Source organism: Elgaria multicarinata, chromosome 1 (genome assembly GCF_023053635.1).
Source record: "Elgaria multicarinata webbii isolate HBS135686 ecotype San Diego chromosome 1, rElgMul1.1.pri, whole genome shotgun sequence".
NCBI classification, from domain to species: Eukaryota; Metazoa; Chordata; class Lepidosauria; order Squamata; family Anguidae; genus Elgaria; species Elgaria multicarinata.
In genome coordinates, this window is record NC_086171.1 from 93,442,552 (window position 1) to 93,463,355 (window position 20,804).

At 44.1% G+C, this 20,804-nt stretch overlaps 1 protein-coding gene across 1 annotated transcript in view; it reads right to left on the minus strand.

The window, feature by feature from the left end:
- ADAM11 (ADAM metallopeptidase domain 11) overlaps window positions 1–20,804 on the minus strand; it is a 167,558-nt gene that overhangs the window by 67,660 nt on the left and 79,094 nt on the right. The window contains exons 8-11 of the mRNA XM_063133045.1: window positions 19,223–19,290; window positions 17,471–17,545; window positions 1,129–1,200; window positions 223–389 (exon numbers count right to left, since the gene is read on the minus strand). Coding sequence (XP_062989115.1) covers window positions 223–389; window positions 1,129–1,200; window positions 17,471–17,545; window positions 19,223–19,290 — 382 coding nt within the window. The remainder of the gene's footprint in view (window positions 1–222; window positions 390–1,128; window positions 1,201–17,470; window positions 17,546–19,222; window positions 19,291–20,804) is intronic.

Sequence of the window (20,804 nt, forward strand, 5' to 3'; positions counted from 1 at the left end):
ACCAGGAGGTTTACTACCTAGGTTTGGCAACCTGCTGGTCTTGTGTTTTTATCACAACTTAATCTTTAGAAGTTAGCAAGAGAAGTTTCTCATGACTTCAAGATCAGCACCTTTTAACATCTCCACATCAACATACTGTTAAAGATAGAGGGATAGTGGGGACAAAAATTTGGCACGCTTATTTTTAGTATAAAGGTGATCAGGTTCCCATTCTAAACTCACGAAAAGAGATGTACGGCGTCACTGTGTTCAGGAAGAGCATCCTGTCGATACTTCATGAACTCATTCAGTGTCTCCAGAGATTCTTCGTCTACCTGAATTTTGTCCCCTGATGCCCATGTCTCCATGGCGACCAACACAATACGTGTGTTCAACTGTTCCTTATAGATCTAGAAAGCAGAGGTGCTACTTCAAGGAGGGCAGCACCATCTCAGGCCCGCAGCATCCCCCCATTCTCCAGAGGAAACGTAGTTTATGCACTGTATGCACAGCACAGCCCCACATTGAATAAAAGCTGAAGCAAAATCTATTTCCTTCTTGGTCTTCATTTCCACATTTTGGGGCAGGGATGGAAAGTCCCAAGACCAACCATGCCCAATAGTTGGAACTAGGGATGGGGAAGAGTCTTTTGTCTGCATTTTTTTTAGCAAACTGACCTAATACACATTTCCCAGACTAACAGGTGTATCAGAACACACTTTTCCTTTGGATTGTACACCTTTCTGAATTTTGTGACCCAGTTCTGAGCTCAAACATAGTGTCCAAAAATATGTACAGTAGGGAAAGTTGTGCAAAATGCATATGTTAGGGGAAACTTTTTATGAAAACAAATGTGAATTTTCGTGCAGTTTTTTGTTTGTTTTTTAATCCAAAGCTGATATGGAAATAGGATGGAATGGACTTATAGAATACTTGCCAAAATAGACTGATTCATAGACTAACAGACTGATTCAAAAATAGACTGATTCATCCATCCCTAATTTGAAGGATATTGTGGAATGTTGGGGCCCACAGAATCCCCTCACAAGGGGCAAAAAATCTCCTGCTTCAAGAATTCTCACCTTTTGGGGAGGCTGCAATACACTACATGGCATTTTTGGAGGGACTTGCAATGCATTCCATACTCACCACATCAGCGAGGTTCACCACAGACTTTGCAAAGTTGCTGGTAAGGATGACAGAGTGGCGCAGCTGCTCAAACTGAAACGAAAGAGGTTTGCAGAGACATCACTCCTTCCTAGAAGAACCTGAACCTGAAGAAGCCAAGTGGGAGGATTCTCATTTTTCTCCACCTTGCTTTTCACAGCACTTCCTGGGGTGGGGGGTGGCCACAGCAATTTCCCCCAAGACAGTAAAGAAGCCATATGGTTGCTTCTGCATAGGAATGTCACGGGCACCCAATTGAGTCTGGGAGCGAGCGAGCGCACACACACACCCCGCAGAACTTTGTGGACCCACTCTCCAAGCAACTGCAAGGCCCAATGAGCGCTTGGCAGCTGTTTGCCCTCGTCGGGAGCCTCCATTGTGCATCACAATAGAGGCTCCAGAAATTATGTATGTTCCCCCTTGCATAGATGGCAGCCATTAGGGCCCCATTTACGCAAGAGTAACGGCATGAATGCTCCATTTGCACCTTTACTCTTGCATAAATGGGGCCTTTACGGCTGCCATTTATGCAATGGGGGAATACGTGATTACTAGAGCAAGGGCGGACAGCTGTGGAGCACTCATCAGGCCTCGCCAAGCCTCAAAAGGAACTTGTGCAGCCCAACGAGTGGGGCTGGGTAGCAATGGGGTGAGCGTTCAGCGAACTGGATGCACGTGAGTTCGCCCATCCCTGCGTTCTGCAACCAGTTGGAAGTGAAAGTAAAACTGCAGTTATTATTATTATTATTAGTAGTAGTAGTAGTAGTAGTAGTAGTATCCCGCCTTTTGCCCAATGCTGGGCCTCAAGGTGGCCTTACAAAGTTTAAAACATACATTGTGGGGGAGGGAAACAAAACCATAAACGTTTAAAATACACAACAAAATTATAAGACATTAACATAGATGGAGGGCCAGATTATTCTCCAAATCTATGTTAATGTCTCATAATTTTTTGTGTGTATTTTAAACGTTTTTGGTTTTGTTTCCTCTAGGGTAAAAATCCTTCTATAGTCTACTCAGACATAAGTTATATTCAACAGAAGTGCTCTAAAACTCAGGAAGTTACTTTGTACCCAATCAGACCATTGGTCCATCTAGTCTAGTGCTGTTGACAAACTGGCAGCTCTCCAGGGAGAGAGCTTTCCAGGTTATCTAACTCTGTTTAACTACAAGCATCATCTAATGCTGTGTACCCTTTCATTATCCTTTCTATTATAACATAATATACTTTTTCTCTCTTTATTTTTATGTACAGGGCCTCTGAACCTTGGCATGGGTTAGGGCCTCCATGTGTGTTAATTTGGCCCTCAGTTGAACCTAGGGCTTGTTGCATGCAAATCCACTGAGCTATCTGAAACATTATTATTATTATTATTATTATTATTATATTTATTTGTATCCCGCCTTTTGCTTTACAAAATGTAAAACATATACATTTTAAACCTAGGAAAAGAAATGTACAAAAATATAATAATAATAATAATAATAATAATAATAATAATAATAATAATAACAATATTAAAACATAAACAATTTTACAAGTCCTTAACATAGATGGAGGACCAGATTATACTCCAAAGGCCTGCTGGAACAAAGAAGTTTTTGCCTGCTTCCGAAAGCCCATCAAGGAGGGAGCCAGTCTAACTTCCAAAGAGAGTTCCAAAGCAGTAGAGCAGCCACCGAGAAGGCCCTCTCCCATGTTCCCACCAAGTGCGCCTGTGAAGATGGTGGGACTGAAAGAAGGGCTTCTCCAGAAGATCTCAAAGCACGGGCAGGCTCATAAGGGAGAATACGGTCTTTCAGATAACCTGGACCTGAGCCATATAGGGCTTTATATGGTCATAACCAGCACTTTGAATTGTGCCCGGAAACAGACTGGAAGCCAGTGGAGCTGTTTTAACAGGGGAGTTGTATGCTCCCTGTAACCAGCCCCAGTCAACAATCTGGCTGCAGCTCTTTGAACCAGCTGGAGTTTCCAAACACTCTTTAAAGGCAGCCCCAGTAGAGCATGTTATAGTAATCCAATCAGGATGTAACTAAGGCATGTGTCACCGTGGCCAGGTCCGACATCTCTAGGAATGGGTGCAGCTGGCGCACTAGCTTTAACTATGCAAATATACTCCTGGCCACTGCCGAAATCTGGGCATCCAGGCTCAGGGTTGAATCCAGAAGTACACCCAAGCTGCGAACCTGTGTCTTCAGGGGGAGTGTAACCCCATCCAGCACAAGCTGAATCCCTATTCCCTGATCTGCCTTTCAACTGACCAGGAGCACCTCTGTCTTATCTGGATTAAGCTTCAATTTGTTCGCCCTCATCCAATCCATTACTGCGAACAGACACCGGTTTAGCACAGAAACCTATTCCTTGGAATTGGGTGGAAAGGAGTAGTAGAGTTGGGTGTCATCAGTGTACTGGTGGAACCCCACCCTACAACTCCGGATAACCTCTCCCAACGGTTTCATGTATATGTTAAACAACATGGGGGACAAAACAAAGCCCTGAGGGACTCCACAGGCCAACGGCCATGGAGTTGAACAGGAGTGCCCCAGCACCACCTTCTGGGTCCACCCCTCCAGGAAAGAATGGAGCCACTGTAAAATAGTGCCTCCAAGTCCCATCCCAGTGAGGCGGCCCAGAAGGATACCATGGTCAATGGTATTGAACGCCGCTGAGAGGGCCAGCAGAACTAGCAGGAACACACTCCCCCTGTCCAGTTCCCAGTGAAGGTCATCCACCAAGGTGACCAAAGCTGTTTCTGTCCATAACCAGGCCTGAAGCCAGATTGAAAAGGATCTAGATAATCTGTCTCATCCAGGAATCCCTGGAGTTGGGAGGCCACCACACGCTCCAATACCTTGCCCAAAAATGGGATGTTGGAGACTGGCCGGTAGTTATCCAATACAGTGGGGGTCAAGGAGGGCTTTTTCAATATGGGTCTTACCACTGCCTCCTTCAAGCAGGCTGGGACCCTACCTTGGCGAAGGGAGGCATTGATCACTCCACCTACCCACTCAGCCAGTCCCCCTCTGGCTGTTTTTATAAGCCAGGAAGGGCAAGGATCTAGTATACACGTGGTGGCTCTCACCAATCCAAGGACCCTGTCCACATCATTGGGCTATGCAAATGGAAAGGTATCCAATAATACTGGACAAGAAGGTGCCAAAGTTACAGCCCCTGAGTCTGTATCAACAATAGCATCCAAGTCAGAGCGGATCCGAGCTATTTTGTCTACAAAGTGTTGGGAAAATTGGTCACAGCGGGCTGTTGTAAGGTCTGAAATCTTCTCTTGGGGACCAGAGTGTAGAAGGCCCCTGACCATGCCCTCCTCCTAAGAGCCAAGCCACGATTTAAAGGGGAAATACCTCTTCATGGTCACTCTCATCTGCAACCATAGATATACTATAAACAGAGAACCCCTGTAATAACTTTAAATTGCAGCATGGCTCTCAGGAGCAGGACTTGTTTCTAAGTAAGTCCCAGGAGGACAAGGTGACGGTGAGGGGGCAGTGGGAAGTTGGGCTCTTCAATCTCGTGTGCTTCTTGTTGCTGTTGCAGTTCCACCGTTCAATCTAAGAACTCCTCGTCTTCTCTTATTCTTTGGAGGGTGGACACTCGCCGCTCAAGTCCTCTCACTTTTTTTTCCAAAAGTGCCACCAGCTTGCACTTGTTGCAGGTAATATGCCATGTTGAGCTCAGGTAGAAACACGAACATTGCACACCCTTTGCAGGTCACCACCTCTAGGGACTCCTTTCCATCCATATTGTCTATTTCTGCTTTGTTTTTTCCTTTCTGATTATAGTGGAATTGGCTTTACTTTGTCCTGTCCTCTCTGAAGGTACACAACTATATGAGTATGTCTTTAAGGGAAAATAAGATGTTTGTTTTGTTTTGTTTTGTGGGGTGGGTGGGTTTCTCTTTATGTTTTTCTTTGTTTCCCCCCCTCTTTTTTTCTCTTAGCGGCCTCCCCCTTGACCTCCCCTGCTGAACTCCCCCTGTCAAACTCCTGTTTGCTCTTCCTGTTAGCTCGCTCTCTGTTCGCTCTCTCTCTGGGAACTGGCTTACTTTTGTAGCTTCTACTTGAGCTGGGCCAGCTGCTCTTCCCTGCTTCTGCTCAGCTCCAAGTCAGGAAACAGAATGAGGTCACTGGGAGGCCAACAACAATCAACAGCAATCAGGCCACACACCCTTCAGGTCCTGCAGCAACTCTCCACACTGACCCTCTTCACTCAGCACTCAGGAGCACATGCAAGCACACAACCTCTTTGAATTGGCAGCCTCCTGGGTTTCCTTGAGGCTTCTCTTGTTCCCCTTTCCTTGGTCTCCTCTTCCCCTACACTCCCCCTGTCAAACTCCTGTTTGCTCTTCCTGTTAGCTCGCTCTCTGTTCGCTCTCTCTCTGGGAACTGGCTTACTTTTGTAGCTTCTACTTGAGCTGGGCCAGCTGCTCTTCCCTGCTTCTGCTCAGCTCCAAGTCAGGAAACAGAATGTTTCTTCTCAGAAACATTCTCATGTCTCTTCTCAGCCTTCTCTTCTCAAGGCTAAACATGCCCAGTTCTTTCAAAGCTCTGTTCGACAAGCGTTTTATTGCACGCTCATTACTGGGCACTCAAGGAGTTTGCTCAGGTCCCTCACATGATGTGATCTGCCTCCCATACACCTCCCACCCCTTCTGGTCTTCATTGTGTGAAAAAAAAAACTTGGTTAAGTCCAATGTATTTTTAAACACGGAATTGCTGCTTTCTCCTGCTGTGTGCAGGAGAAGCAGCACCATTAGAACAGCAGACTCAATGGACCTCATGCTCGTTGTGTATTTCTTCTTTTGAAAGAGAACGTAACTGAGGAATGAAAACATGGGCAGAGAAGTGAAGGTAGGGAGCATGTTAACCCCCGGTGTGATGGAGCTTTCAGTCTCTCCTCATAGGGCTTTGTTTCCAGACCACTGATCATCCTTGTTGCCCTCCTCTGAACCCTCTCCAGCTTGTCTGCATCCTTCTTGAAGTGTGGTGCCCAGAACCGGACAGATGGTTGTCCAGCTGCCTCTTGAATGCCTCTAGTGTGGGAGAGCCCACAACCTCCCTAGGTAGCTGATTCCACCGTCACACTGCTCTAACAGTCAGGACGTTTTTCCTGATGTCCAGCCGGAATCTGGCTTCCTTTAACTTGAGCCCGTTATTCCGTGTCCTGCACTCTGGGAGGATCGAGAAGAGATCCTGGCCCTCCTCTGTGTGACAACCTTTGAAGTATTTGAAGAGTGCTATCATGTCTCCCCTCAATCTTCTCTTCTCCAGGCTAAACATGCCCAGTTCTTTTAGTCTCTCTTCATAGGGCTTTGTTTCTAGACCTCTGATCATCCTGGTTGCCCTCTTCTGAACACGCTCCAGCTTGTCTGCGTCCTTCTTGAATTGTGGAGCCCAGAACTGAACACAATACTCTAGATGAGGCCTAACCAGGGCTGAATAGAGAGGAACCAGTACCTCACGTGATTTGGAAGCTATACTTCTATTAATGCAGTCCAAAATAGCATTTGCCTTTCTTGCAGCCATATCGCACTGTTGGCTCATATTCAGCTTGTGATCTACAACAATTCTGAGGTCCTTCTCACTTGTAGTATTGCTGAGCCAAGGATGCCCCATCTTGTCACTGTGAATTAGGGTGTTTTTCCCTAGATTTTTTCCCCTAGGGAAATTTATTCCTATTAAATTTAATTCTGTAGTTTTCAGCCCAGCACTCCAGCCTATCAAGATCACTTTGAAGTTTGTTTCTGTTTTCTAGGGTATTAGCTATCCCACTCCCTGAACCTCCTCCTCATAGTCATTAATAAAAATGTTGAAGAGCACTGTTTGAGAAGGTACAATTGATAAGCACTCTTTGACTCTGATTCTGTAGCCAACTGTGGATCCACCTAATATTTGTTCCATCTAGCCCACTTTTAGCTACTTTGCTAATCAGAATATCATGGGACATTTGTCAAAAGCTTTGCTGAGGTAGGGTGACCCTATGAAAAGGAGGACAGGGCTCCTGTATCTTTAACAGTTGTATTGAAAAGGAAATTTCAGCAGGTGTCATTTGTATATATGGGGAACCTGGTGAAATTTCTAGGCATGTGCTCTGCTCCGATTAGAAGCGCAGAAGCAGGAGCGAATTGGCCTGCTCCGCCTTGCCCAGAGGCGGAGTAGAAGCGGACCGTGGACCCCTAGAAGCAAGGCGAAGAGAAGCGATCATTTTTGGAGCGCTCCGGTTTCCGCGGTCCGATCTGATCGCCATCTTGAAACATTTCGCCCATAGGATTGCATTGCGGAAAAGAAAGGGGAATAACTGTGTTGTTTTTGAAGCTATCTTTCTGAAAATTCTTGTGCTTGGAGAGTCGTGGATGGGGGTCATTTTGAGACTACTCTCAGCTCTCTGCGTGCTGCGGTTCGTGTGCTAGAATTTTTTTTTTAACCGGCGGGAAAATACCTTTTCCGAAGGGCTGAGGGGCAGAGTCAACTCCCGGTCATGATCACATGATCCCAAAGTTGGAGGAGGGGATAGGCAAAACTGGTAACTTGGGATTCTGGGAACTTCTCTTTCTTAGTCTGAACGGACTTTTCCCAGTGTTTTTTAAAACAGTAGCCCCACCAAATGCACAAACACAACCTGAAATCATATACTAAGCCAATAATAAGAGATAGAAACACAGCACTGCTACCCACCCTGACTTTGGGGAACAACTGAAAAGGTGTGGTGCAAGGGGATGAGTTCACCTAGGGCATCCCATTTGGACGTGCCCCCACTCTCTCCTGTACTTGGAGGGCCATTAGAGCCCTCCAAAGAGAGTAACCCGGTGGAACAATGCCTATCATGAGTTGAAGTGAGAGTTCTACTCCTCGGCTCTCGTGGTGAAGCAATGGCTTTCATGAGTTGAACTGGCAGCTGCTTCCCCCTCCCCTGGGCACGTCCCCCTATTGCTGGTAAAAGACAGATATAGCCTTTTTTAAAAAGTTCTTCTTGTTGTTTATTCAGCAACACTGCTGCTTTTAATTCCACCCCTCCTTTGTTTATTTATTTATTTATTCCATTTTATATGCATTACTGGCTTATCCTTGGCTCACTTCCTTATGCCCCCAGAAATGTCTGCTGCCTGCCTGCCTTCCCTCTCTCCTCCCCTGCCCACCTCGCAGTCCTTCCTGCGCTCACTTGGAGTTTTGGAAGTTCCAAATCCATTTTTCAAGTGTGGAAGAAGATTCATAGGTTTATCTGTACTCCCCAATTCATGGCATGTTGGGATTTCCTTTGAAATGGCCCCATTGAGATGTCTGCAGGTTTAAGCCCTGCCAAAAAACAGGGGATGATGGGACTGCCTTGAGTCTGGGCGTGCGTGTGTATCCCTGGATAAGCTATCATGGTGGCGAGTTTGAGGTTTTTAACGTGCACATTGACGGAGCTATCGAAAGGGGTGTGAATGGGGTGTTGGATTGAGGTGAGGCAGGTGGCTACTAGGAGGAGGGCTTTCTCCGCTGTGGCACCCCGGTTGTGGAATGAGCTCCCCAGAGAGGTCCGACTGGCGCCTACACTGTACTCCTTTCGTCGCCAGCTGAAGACCTTTTTATTCACTCAGTATTTTAACACTTAATTTTAACTTAAATTTAAATTATACTGTTTTAACTCTGTATTTTAACCTTATATCAATTTTGCTGCGTGGTTTTATCCTGGTTGTGCTTTTTATATTGTATTTTGTATTTGTGTTTTTAACTTGTTGGTTGTTTTATGATGGTTTTAATTTTTGTGAACCGCCCAGAGAGCTTCGGCTATTGGGCGGTATAAAAATGTAATAAATAAATAAATAAATAAATTCCCCAAAAATCAGGGGATGATGGGACTGCCTTGAGTCTGGGCGTGCGTGTGTGTCCCTGGATAAGCTATCATGGTGGCGAGTTTGAGGTTTTAATGTGCAAATTGACGGAGCTATCAAAAGGGGTGTGAATGGGGTGTTGGATTTTCATAAATTCCCCAAAAATCAGGGGATGATGGGACTGCCTTGAGTCTGGGCGTGCGTGTGTGTCCCTGGATAAGCTATCATGGTGGTGAGTTTGAGGTTTTAACGTGCAAATTGACGGAGCTATTGAAAGGGGTGTGAATGGGGTACCCGATTTTCATAAATTCCCCAAAATTCAGGGGATGATGCCATTGCCTTGAGTCTTGGCGTGCATGTGTATACCTCCATGAGGTGTCATGGTGCCAAACGTGAGGTTTCTAACTTTCACAGAAAAAAAGTTGTATACTTTTTAAGTTTAATGCAAGCCTATGGGGGAGGGAAAACGGAGCTCCGATCCAGATCCGGAGCTCCCCAGTGGAGCGGGCATGGGCGGAGTGGGGGCGGAGCGAAGTGAATCACGGATCTGGAAGTGAAGCGGAGCGGGGGGTCCATGCACACCCCTAGAAATTTCCTCTTCATCACGTGCCCTGCCCTCTTTTAAATCTGGTCACTGTAGTATAGCTCCTGCAGCTTTAACTGTTGTGATGAAGAGGGAATTATTATTATTATTATTATTATTATTATTATTATTATTATTATTAATAATAATAATAATAATAATAATAATAATAATATAGCACCAAGAATGTACTTGGTGCTGTACAGAATATACAAATAAAACAGCAATACCCTGCCTAGAGGCTTACCGTCTAAAATCACATTAAAACATATAAAGGGGGGAAGGGGTTACACAAAACAGAAATAAAGGAAAAATCATAGCAATGAGAACAGTAAATCAGGCTAAAATACCAAAAGCAGATTGGTATTTTAAAACTCATCATTAACAGATGAGTTTTCAAATGTGTTTTAAAATCTAAGATGGAACTCATAGTTCGTAGATTCTCTGGAAGAGCTTTCCAAGCAAATGGGGCAGCCAAAGAGAACGGGCGAAGCCGGGCAAGAGAGATAGAAACTCTTGGGCGGGAGAGCAACATAGCATTTGAAGAACGGAGGATACGATGGGGATGGTAGAGTGAAATGAGAGATGAGAGATAAGAAGGCGCAAGACCATGGCACGCTTTAAATGTCAGCAAAAGAAGCTTATATTGAATTCTATAAGGAATTGGAAGCCAATGGAGAGATTTCAACAAAGGAGAAACATGATCAAAGCAACGAGCCAAGAAAATAATCTTGGCTGCAGAATGGTGAAGAGAGACCAAAGAGGAAGACGAACAGAAGGAAACCAGTCAAGAGAAGATTACAAAAGTCCAAACAGGAGATAACCAATGCATGGACAAGGGTATTAGCAGAAGATACAGATAAGAATGGACGGATCCTAGCAATATTATATAGGAAAAAGCGGCAGGACTTGGCTACAGCCTCGACATGTGAGGAGAAGGAAAGTGAAGAATCAAATATGAAGCCAAGTCTACGAGCTTCTTCCACCAGATAAAGTGTGACATTATTAACAGTAACAAAGAATGAAGAGCGAGGGTGACGGTTTAGGAGGGAAGACAAGAATGCTGTTTTTGCCATGTTTAGTTTTAAACAATGCTGAAGCATCCAGGCTGAGATATCAGACAATAGTACAATATGAGTGATAACACTCAACCACAAAGGTACTAAGAATTTTTTATAGACGAATAGTTCAAAAGATATCACAAATGTAAGACAGGCATATAGATAACATTTAAAAGGTGTTCATCAAACATTCATAATGAAGCCTACAATAAGTGGATTCATTGACTTAATTGTATTCAAACTTTCGGACTTAACGCAAGCCTAGATCTCACAGCTTTCCTCCCTTAGAGGTGATTTATTAGCCAATTAAGCTATTTTAACTACACTCTATAAGAACTGGGAGCTTTTTGAAATCTCTTCAAGAAATTGAAAGCATTATCTGACAGCTTGAATACGTGAAAATGATGTGGTAAGCCTTGAGGGTCTTTAGTATAGCTTTGTATAATCAACTTAGGTTTTGGATAGTTTATAACTATAATTACAAGTTTCACTATTTCTTCTTTAGATAAACCTTGGAGGGTTCCACTCTAAATGTATAGCCGCGGCTCCTTTTGTGAACCAGTTGGTGAGGCCAATATACTCTGATTTCTTGCATTGAATGTAGTACATGACAATGTATGTGATTGGTTACAAATGCTGAGTAAGGTGTTTTTGTATCATTTTACAGTGTCCTACTGACGAAGAATTCTCGAAACAGGACTAATAAACTACTGTTTATTAGACGCTTTATGAAATTATTTATTAGATGCATATTATGAGATTATTGATTATTGTCATGAATGTTTAATGGATGCCAACTTATTGTAGATTTCATTATGAATGTTTGATGAACACGTTGTAAATGTTATCTATATGCCTGTCTTACATTTGTGATATCTTTTGAAATATTCGTCTATAAAAATTTCTTAGTACCTTTGTGGTTGAGTGTTATCACTCATATTGTACTATTGTTATTTTCAACCACAGCCTTCTACTTTATCTTCTTGAGATGTCAGACAAACAGGCTGAGATCCTAGCCTGAACGTCAGAAGAAAGTTCAGAAGAGAGATACAATTGTGTATCGTCTGCATACAGGTGATATTGGAGGCAATGAGAACGAATCAGATTTCCTAAAGATATCATGTATAAAGAGAACAACAAAGGGCCAAGTACTGAGCCCTGTGGCACCCCAACTTGAAAGGGGAAAGAAGAAGACGAGTGGCCATTAGCACACATGCTAAACAAGCGACCTGCGAGATAGGAGGCAAACCAGTCATAGACAGATTTGCAGAATCCAAGGTCACATAGAATTTCACCAGGTTCTCCATATATACAAATGACACCTGCTGAAATTAACTTTTCTATGCAACTGTTAAAGATACAGGAGCCTTGCCCTCCTTTTCATATGGTCACCCTATGCTGAGGTCAAGATATATTATGTCCACAGCATGCCCACTGTACACAAGAGAGGTTACCCAATCAAAAAATGAGATCAGATTAGTCTGACAGGATTTGTTCTTGACAAATCCATGTTGGCTTCTAGTAATCACTGCATTGTTTTCAAGGTGCTTAAAGATTGACTTCTTTATATTCTGCTCCAAAAATTTCCCAGGGATTAATGTCAGAGTAACTGATCCATAGTTCCCAGGTTCTTCCTTTTTTAGAATAGGACAAAGCCCTATGAAGAGAGACTGAAAGAACTGGGCATGTTTAGCCTGGAGAAGAGAAGATTGAGGGGAGACATGATAGCACTCTTCAAATACTTAAAAGGTTGTCACACAGAGGAGGGCCAGGATCTCTTCTCGATCCTCCCAGAGTGCAGGACACGGAATAACGGGCTCAAGTTAAAGGAAGCCAGATTCCGGCTGGACATCAGGAAAAACTTCCTGACTGTTAGAGCAGTGCGACAATGGAATCAGCTACCTAGGGAGGTTGTGGGCTCTCCCACACTAGAGGCCTTCAAGAGGCAGCTGGACAACCATCTGTCAGGGATGCTTTAGGGTGGATTCCTGCATTGAGCAGGGGGTTGGACTCGATGGCCTTGTAGGCCCCTTCCAACTCTGCTATTCTATGATTCTATGATTCTATGATTAGCCCTCCTCACAATTTCTGTATAATTAGATAAGTGTCAGGTATAGGTACAAGGCTGGCCTTATACCTAGTAAGATTAGGAAATAGTTTCAGATGTCAGATGTCTCTGCAAGTTTATTTCTGTAAGAAGTTCTCACAAGAACTAGCTTGGTTACTCTCTGTTGTAGCTTTGAGGCTGCTAGTTCTCTGAGAACTTAAGAGTATTTTGATAAGGAGTAAGCTGCTCTTAGAAGCTGTCACTCAGATTGTAGCATCATTGTAGTAAGTGGTGCTGTCCCGCTTTCTTGGCACACGGGCATAGCTTACAGGTCAGAGGACCTGTCCATTAAGTGGTTTTGAATAGGTCTTCAATGCTGGTAACAAGGCTGAAAAGGCTAAGTTTCATCTCTCGGCGCAACGCCTGACCTCTTTCTTGTTTTAGATTCTATCTCTGATTGAGACTTTGAAAACACTCTGCATGTAGACGCCTTGCTATTTAGACTTTAGATATCTAAGAACTGTGCCACGAAAAGTACTGTGAAGCTTTTCATAAACTTGGATTTGCATTTGCTGTGGATTGTGTGTGTGTGGCCAGATTCAGGTGGCAGAGAGTTGCCTGTTTTTAGCAGAAGGATGGTGGTCTTGAAATATTGTCATACAGAAGTTGGAGCAGACTTGTCCTCTGTTGTTCCTGAAGTCAGGACTAGAACCAATGGGTGAAAACTTCAGGGAAGCAGATTTTGGATAAACATTAGAATGAGCTTGTTAACAGTGAGCGCTGTTCAGGAGTGGAACCGACTGCTTCAAGAGGTGATGGGTTTTCCTTTGCTGGAGGAAATTAAGCATAGGGTGGATGGCCATCTGTCAGGGATGCTGTAGCTGTACCTACATTGCAGACCCTGCAGTGAGCAGGTGGGTTGGACTAGATGAAGTCCTTTCCAATTCTATGATCTATGAATGCTGCTGCTGCACTGAACAGGAAGCGATAGTAGGGGCAAAAGCTACACAAAGAAAGCTACTAATTCAAGGCAGAGTAGCCTCAAACTGACATTCCCAATTAACACTAGATAGGTTGGCATTGTAACTGCACTTTATTTATTTTTAAATTGCCATAAATCAGGCCTGAAAAAAGGTGGGAGGACAACAGAGAAAACACTGAAATGTAACAGGTTGACAATGACTTCATCTGGGGTGTTTCCAGATGGAGGGTCTCCTAGCACTACCAATCAAAAGGCACTGTGCAGCTATTTTGTCTTTGTTCTTAAACAGATTTTCTTTTGGAAACAGGAGGAAGACAGAAGAAGCAGATGGAAAACATGGGATGGTTAGGAGCGGAAAATGATATTGTCCCCCATAACATTTCATGAATGAGGCAGAGCAATTGCACAGTAAAAAAAAAAAGTCAGCTGGAAGCATCCTTGCATTCTCTGTAAAAAGTGAGTGAACAAGGGAAGGCAATTCCAGATTAAAGTATTAGGGTTGATGCAACAATAGAGACTTTCAAACAGGCTAATATGGATTCCCCAAAGTTAGAAAATCCCAACACAGGGAAATTTTAGTCCCTCTCTCTGCCCTCAAAGTCTCTAATTCCTGCCCTTGCTACTTGTTCCAAGGCAAAAACAAAGCTGAGAAAATCAGGATAGATATTTTAAGATTTGCATTTCTTTTGATCATATTCCTAATTGCTTGTTAACAAATGATATTATTATATTGTTTGTAAATTTTAATTTAGATATCTTGTAGTTAGTTTGCAGAAGGCCTGCTTCTAGGACCTTAGATCTGAGTTAACTAACTGTGCATGCTCAAAAAAGATACGTTTTGTGTGCTTTGCAAGTAAGGCAGGTGCTCATTTTTAACTGTTGCCAAGCTGGTTATATAGTGCTATTGCTGCCCTCACAAAACATGTATGTTTTCATCTTTGTGGAGTGAGATGCAGTATGTGGGGATGGGGGTAGGCAACAAACCTGTGACTCAAGGGGCTGACCTATTGGCTGGCACTCATAACAAAAAATACCTTCTGCTCCCAAGCCTGCAACTGAATTCAAAATGACTCGGAATTACTTTTGCATGAAAAGGTGAAGGATAAACACATATGTGCCCCTTTTGAGAACATTTAAAAAAAACAGGCAGCAAACATTATGTACAAAATGAGTGTTTATCACACATTCTTGCCATGGGAAGCACCTTCCCAATTCAGCATTTGATTTGCTGGTATGTGTATTTTTAACAGTGGTGAAGCTAGGTTCATAGCGCAAGTGAAAAACTGGCTGTGACCTCTGCTAGACTCCATCTTACCCTTGGTTAAGGCCTTGTATGAGTCTTGTAAGGCTCATTTTAATTACTCAACAAAGGAGCTAACACCATGAATGGAGCTTTTTTTTTTTTACCCATTCACACGCCTTTTACAAAACTAACTTTCACTAGCTTGCAAAGCTGCTGAATTATAGAGTGCTGAGCCAGCTCCACTGGTTGACAATTTAGCTGAATTGTCAAGCAGCATTGTAGAGGAAACCTCATTGGAAGACAAACTGATACATTAAAAATGGGGGTGTCTGTGTCTGAGAAATCAGATTTCAGAAAGGACTGGAAGGGAGAGCAGCCTAAACTAGGCATGTGCTCCGCTCCGATTAGAAGCGTAGAAGCAGGAGCGAATTGGCCTGCTCCGCCTTGCCCAGAGGCGGAGTAGAAGTGGACCGCGGACCCCTAGAAGCAAGGCGAAGAGAAGCGCCCATTTTCGGAGCGCTCCGGTTTCCGCGTTCCGCTTCTATCGCCATCTTGAAACATTTCGCCCATAGGATTGCATTGTGGAAAAGAAAGGGGGATAACTGTGTTGTTTTTGAAGCTATCTTTCTAAAAATTCTTGTGTTGGAGAATCGTGGATGGGGGTCATTTTGAGACTACTCTCAGCTCTCTGCGTGGTGTGGGTCGCGCGCTAGAATTTTTTAAAAAAACCGGCGGGAAATACCTTTTTCGAAGGGCTGAGGGGCAGAGTCAACTCCCGGTCATGATCACATGATCCCAAAGTTGGAGGAGGGGATAGGCAAAATGGGTAACTTGGGATTCTGGGAACTTCTCTTTCTTAGTCTGAACGGACTTTTCCCAGTGTTTTTTAAAACAGTAGCCCCACCAAATGCACAAACACAACCTGTGAAATCATATACTAAGCCAATAATAAGAGATAGAAACACAGCACTGCTACCCACCCTAACTTTGGGGAACAACTGAAAAGATGTGGTGCAAGGGGATGAGCTCCCCTAGGGCATCCCATGTGGACGTGCCCCCACTCTCTCCTGTACTTGGAGGGCCATTAGAGCCTTCCAAAGAGAGTAACCCGGTGGAGCAATGCCTATCATGAGTTGAAGTGACAGTTCCACTTTTCAGAGCTCTCGTGGTGGAGCAATGGCTTTCATGAGTTGAACTGACAGCCTTGCTTCTTAAAAGACTGGTTGACCAGTCAGATTGGCAGCTGCTGCTTCCCCCTCCCCTGGGCACGTCCCCCTATTGCTGGTAAAAGACAGATATAGCCTTTTTAAAAAAGTTCTTCTTGTTGTTTATTCAGCAACACTGCTGCTTTTAATTCCACCCCTCCTTTGTTTATTTATTTATTTATTCCATTTTATATGCATTACTGGCTTATCCTTGGCTCACTTCCTTATGCCCCCAGAAATGTCTGCCTGCCTGCCTGCCTGCCTTCCCTCTCTCCTCCCCTGCCCGCCTCGCAGGGATGTTGTGTGTGTCTGGCTTGGACTCAGGGGAGAAGTCCTTCCTGCGCTCACTTGGAGTTTTGGAAGTTCCAAATCCATTTTTCAAGTGTGGAAGAAGATTCATACTCCCCAATTCATGGCATGTTGGGATTTCCTTTGAAATGGCCCCATTGAGATGTCTGCAGGTTTAAGCCCTGCCAAAAAACAGGGGATGATGGGACTGCCTTGAGTCTTGGTGTGCATCTGTATCCCTGGATAAGCTATCATGGTGGCGAGTTTGAGATTTCTAACGTGCAAATTGACGGAGCTATCGAAAGGGGTGTGAATGGGGTGTTGGATTTTCATAAATTCCCCAAAAATCAGGGGATGATGGGACTGCCTTGAGTCTTGGCGTGCATCTGTATCCCTGGATAAGCTATCATGGTGGCGAGTTTGAGATTTTTAACATGCAAATTGACGGAGCTATCGAAAGGGGTGTGAATGGGGTGTTGGATTTTCATAAATTCCCCAAAAATCAGGGGATGATGGGACTGCCTTGAGTCTTGGCTTGCATCTGTATCCCTGGATAAGCTATCATAGTGGCGAGTTTGAGATTTTTAACGTGCAAATTGACGGAGCTATGGAAAGGGGTGTGAATGGGGTGCCCAATTTTCATAAATTCCCCAAAATTCAGGGGATGATGGGATTGCCTTGAGTCTTGGCATGCGTGTGTATACCTCCATGAGGTGTCATGGTGCCAAACGTGAGGTTTCTAACTTTTACAGAAAAAAAGTTGTATACTTTTTTAGCTTAATGCAAGCCTATGGGGGAGGAAAGCGGAGCTCCGATCCGGATCCGGAGCTCCACAGCGGAGCGAAGCGGACATGGGTGGAGCGGGGGCAGAGCGAAGCGGCCCGCTCCAAAAATCGTGGATCTGGAAGTGAAGCGGAGCAGGCGGTCCGTGCACACCCCTAGCCTAAACACTGTTCATCAAATTGCTCAAAGAAACAGACTTGGCAGGTGTGCCCATGGTCTCCACGTGGGCCATTCTAAAGGGGTTACACATCCACCTCTACTTGTCTTCCCAAGCCTGGACTATCCACTGGCAACACTTACCAGCTGGTGGTCATTAATTACAATGAGTTCAATGAATTTGGTCTCGCTGTGGACTGTCCGGTGACCTCGGTGAACCTGGGGTGGAGAGAAGAGGGTAAGATCATATGGGGCTCTAAGAATTGCTTCCCATTTCCCCCCTCACCAACAGACACAGCTTTTATATGCAGGTCTGTGTAGCCGCCCTTCCCCTAATCCCCCAAAATTCTTCACTGAGGAAACTCAAAACAGGAAATCAGAGTAACTTGTGTAAATGAAGTTAGAGCATCTTTTGTTGTGCCATACAGATCTTCTGGCTTTTCTGCATGACAACTGGAACAAATTGCATTTTAGCATTTAGAGTCTACACCTCTCTTTTCAATTACAACTATGCATATCCCAACCTTCCCCAACCTAGTGCTCTCCAAATGTGTGACACTTCTATTTCCATGATTCCCAGGGGATCTGGAGGGCATCCGGACAGGGAAGGCTTCCATATTCTGAAATAAGTGGGACCCAGAAGAGAGCCTTTCTGCTACAATATGCTCAACCTTGTTGGCATTTGCCTTTTCCAAGCGAAAGTCTGGCTAGGTGCATAGTTGAGCACAGGGGAAGTACTAGAACAACCTCCAAAGAACGTTCTCAAATAAAACCAATGTAAGTGCTAATCAAATATGTACAAAATAGTAGGATATTGTTTAGGAAGAAAAGGGGAGGATAAACCTGTTGCTAGCCACTAGAAATTATAGCTTGATGAGTTTTTCATCTCCTGTGTTGGAGTTTATACAGCAGGAAATTGTGAAGCTCTGAAGTTTAAAAAAGTGTTGTGGGGGCTTAATGTTTGTGTGAGTGAGTGTGTACACATGTGCATTCATATACATTGTTGATTACTAATCATATCACAGCCGAAATCCGTGTAACACAACTAATTCCATACACCAATGACTACAATTTCCAGGGGAGAAGGAACTGCATTTTTTCCAGATATTAAATATTGTGGTACAAATATTAGGAAAATATGATAGTCCTGCAACATATCCATCTTAGTATCATCTGGGATGGGGTAAAGGCAAACAGGCAATGTGCAGTTGAAGAAAAATCAGTACAATCATTCTATTGCCCAAAAAACGGTATGTGTGCAAAGGATAGGGGAAGCTGCACTATAGTAAGTCAGACCTTTGGTCCATAGGATAGCCAAAGTGTTCTTTACAGAGGACAGCCTCTATCTGAAAGGCTGTCTGAAGTTAGTCCTTTATTTAAAAGCATCCTCTATTTGAAAGGTTGTCTGGTTGAATTCTGGTTTAAAGATAAACAAGCACCAGAAGGGAGAGGATGGGCCTTGAAGTTGCCCATCAACAGCACCTGGACAGCACACTGAGCAGACACAAAGGTCACCTGCTCACTGTCTTCCCCACTACGGTAAGATGTATTATATTGCATTATACGGCCATTTAAATTATAGTAACTATTTCTAAATTTGCAACTATACATATAAATTAGCACATGTAAATTTTTCATAAACCTCTTTGACTCTCTTTTTGGTTATGCATTTCCTTCTTTTCAGTGATGAGTATGTGGCTACTTTATTGGTCCATCTAGCTCAATATTGTCTGATTGAGCTGCAGACAAGGAACTTTCCTAGCACTACCTAGAAATCCTAGGAATTGGATCTGGGATCTTTGCTCTACCACTGATCTACAGTCCTAGGGCTCTGGGATTCCCTGCCATTGCACCTATTTATGGATGGATAGATAAATAGCTGAGCAGTAAACCTACCTGCCTTCGACGCCGTAGTTTAGAGATCCCAGAAGGAATGTAGTAGTTCAGTGAATCAAATAAACAGCCTAGGTAGGGGGCAAGAACGGGGTAAACATCAGATATGGGGAAAGGGGGGCATTACTGGAGAAAAAGGGAAATAAATATTTAATTCATTGGAAACAAGATTCTAGTTCTCAAATCTTCCTGGAAGCTACACTATATTCTGAATCAGAAGCATAATACTGTGCACAGGGACTGAGATAATTAATATATACCATCGACCATGGTATCCTCCTTGATCGACTCCATGGGATGGGCATTGGAGGCACTGTGCTACAGTGGTTCCAGTTCTACCTGCAGGGTCGATTTCAGAGAGTAACATTGGGTGATCATTTCTCGGCCCTTGGCAATTGAGCTAGGGGGTGCTGTAGGGCACCATCTTGTCCCCAGTGTAGTTTAACATCATTAACAACATTAGGGGATTTGGAGCAAAATGCCATCATAGAATCATAGAATCATAGAATCATAGAATAGCAGAGTTGGAAGGGGCCTACAAGGCCATCGAGTCCAACCCCCTGCTCAATGCAGGAATCCACCCTAAAGCATCCCTGACAGATGGTTGTCCAGCTGCCTCTTGAATGCCTCTAGTGTGGGAGAGCCCACAACCTCCCTAGGTAGCTGATTCCACTGTCGCACTGCTCTAACAGTCAGGAAGTTTTTCCTGATGTCCAGCCGGAATCTGGCTTCCTTTAACTTGAGCCCGTTATTCCGTGTCCTGCACTCTGGGAGAATCGAGAAGAGATCCTGGCCCTCCTCTGTGTGACAACCTTTTAAGTATTTGAAGAGTGCTATCATGTGTCCCCTCAATCTTCTCTTCTCCAGGCTAAACATGCCCAGTTCTTTCAGTCTCTCTTCATAGGGCTTTGTTTCTAGACCTCTGATCATCCTCGTTGCCCTCTTCTGAACACGCTCCAGCTTGTCTGCGTCCTTCTTGAATTGTGGAGCCCAGAACTGGACGCAATACTCTAGATGAGGCCTAACCAGGGCCGAATAGAGAGGAACCAGTACCTCACGTGATTTGGAAGCTATACTTCTATTAATGCAGCCCAAAATAGCATTTGCCTTTCTTGCAGCCATATCACACTGTTGGCTCATATTCAGCTTGTGATCTACAACAATTCCAAGATCTTTCTCATTTGTAGTATTGCTGAGCCAAGTGTCCCCCATCTTGTAACTGTGCATTTGGTTTCTATTCCCTAAATGTAGAACTTGGCATTTATCCCTATTAAATTTCATTGTGTTGTTTTCAGCCCAGCACTCCAGCCTATCAAGATCACTTTGAAGTTTGTTTCTGTCTTCCAGGGTATTAGCTATCCCACCCAATTTGGTGTCATCTGCAAATTTGATCAGCGTTCCCTGCACCTCCGCGTCCAAATCATTAATAAAAATGTTGAAGAGCACTGGGCCCAGGACTGAGCCCTGCGGCACCCCACTCGTTGCCTCTCCCCAGTTTGAGAAGGTTCCATTGATAAGTACTCTTTGAGTCCGATTCTGTAGCCAACTGTGGATCCACCTAATAGTTGTTCCATCTAGCCCACTT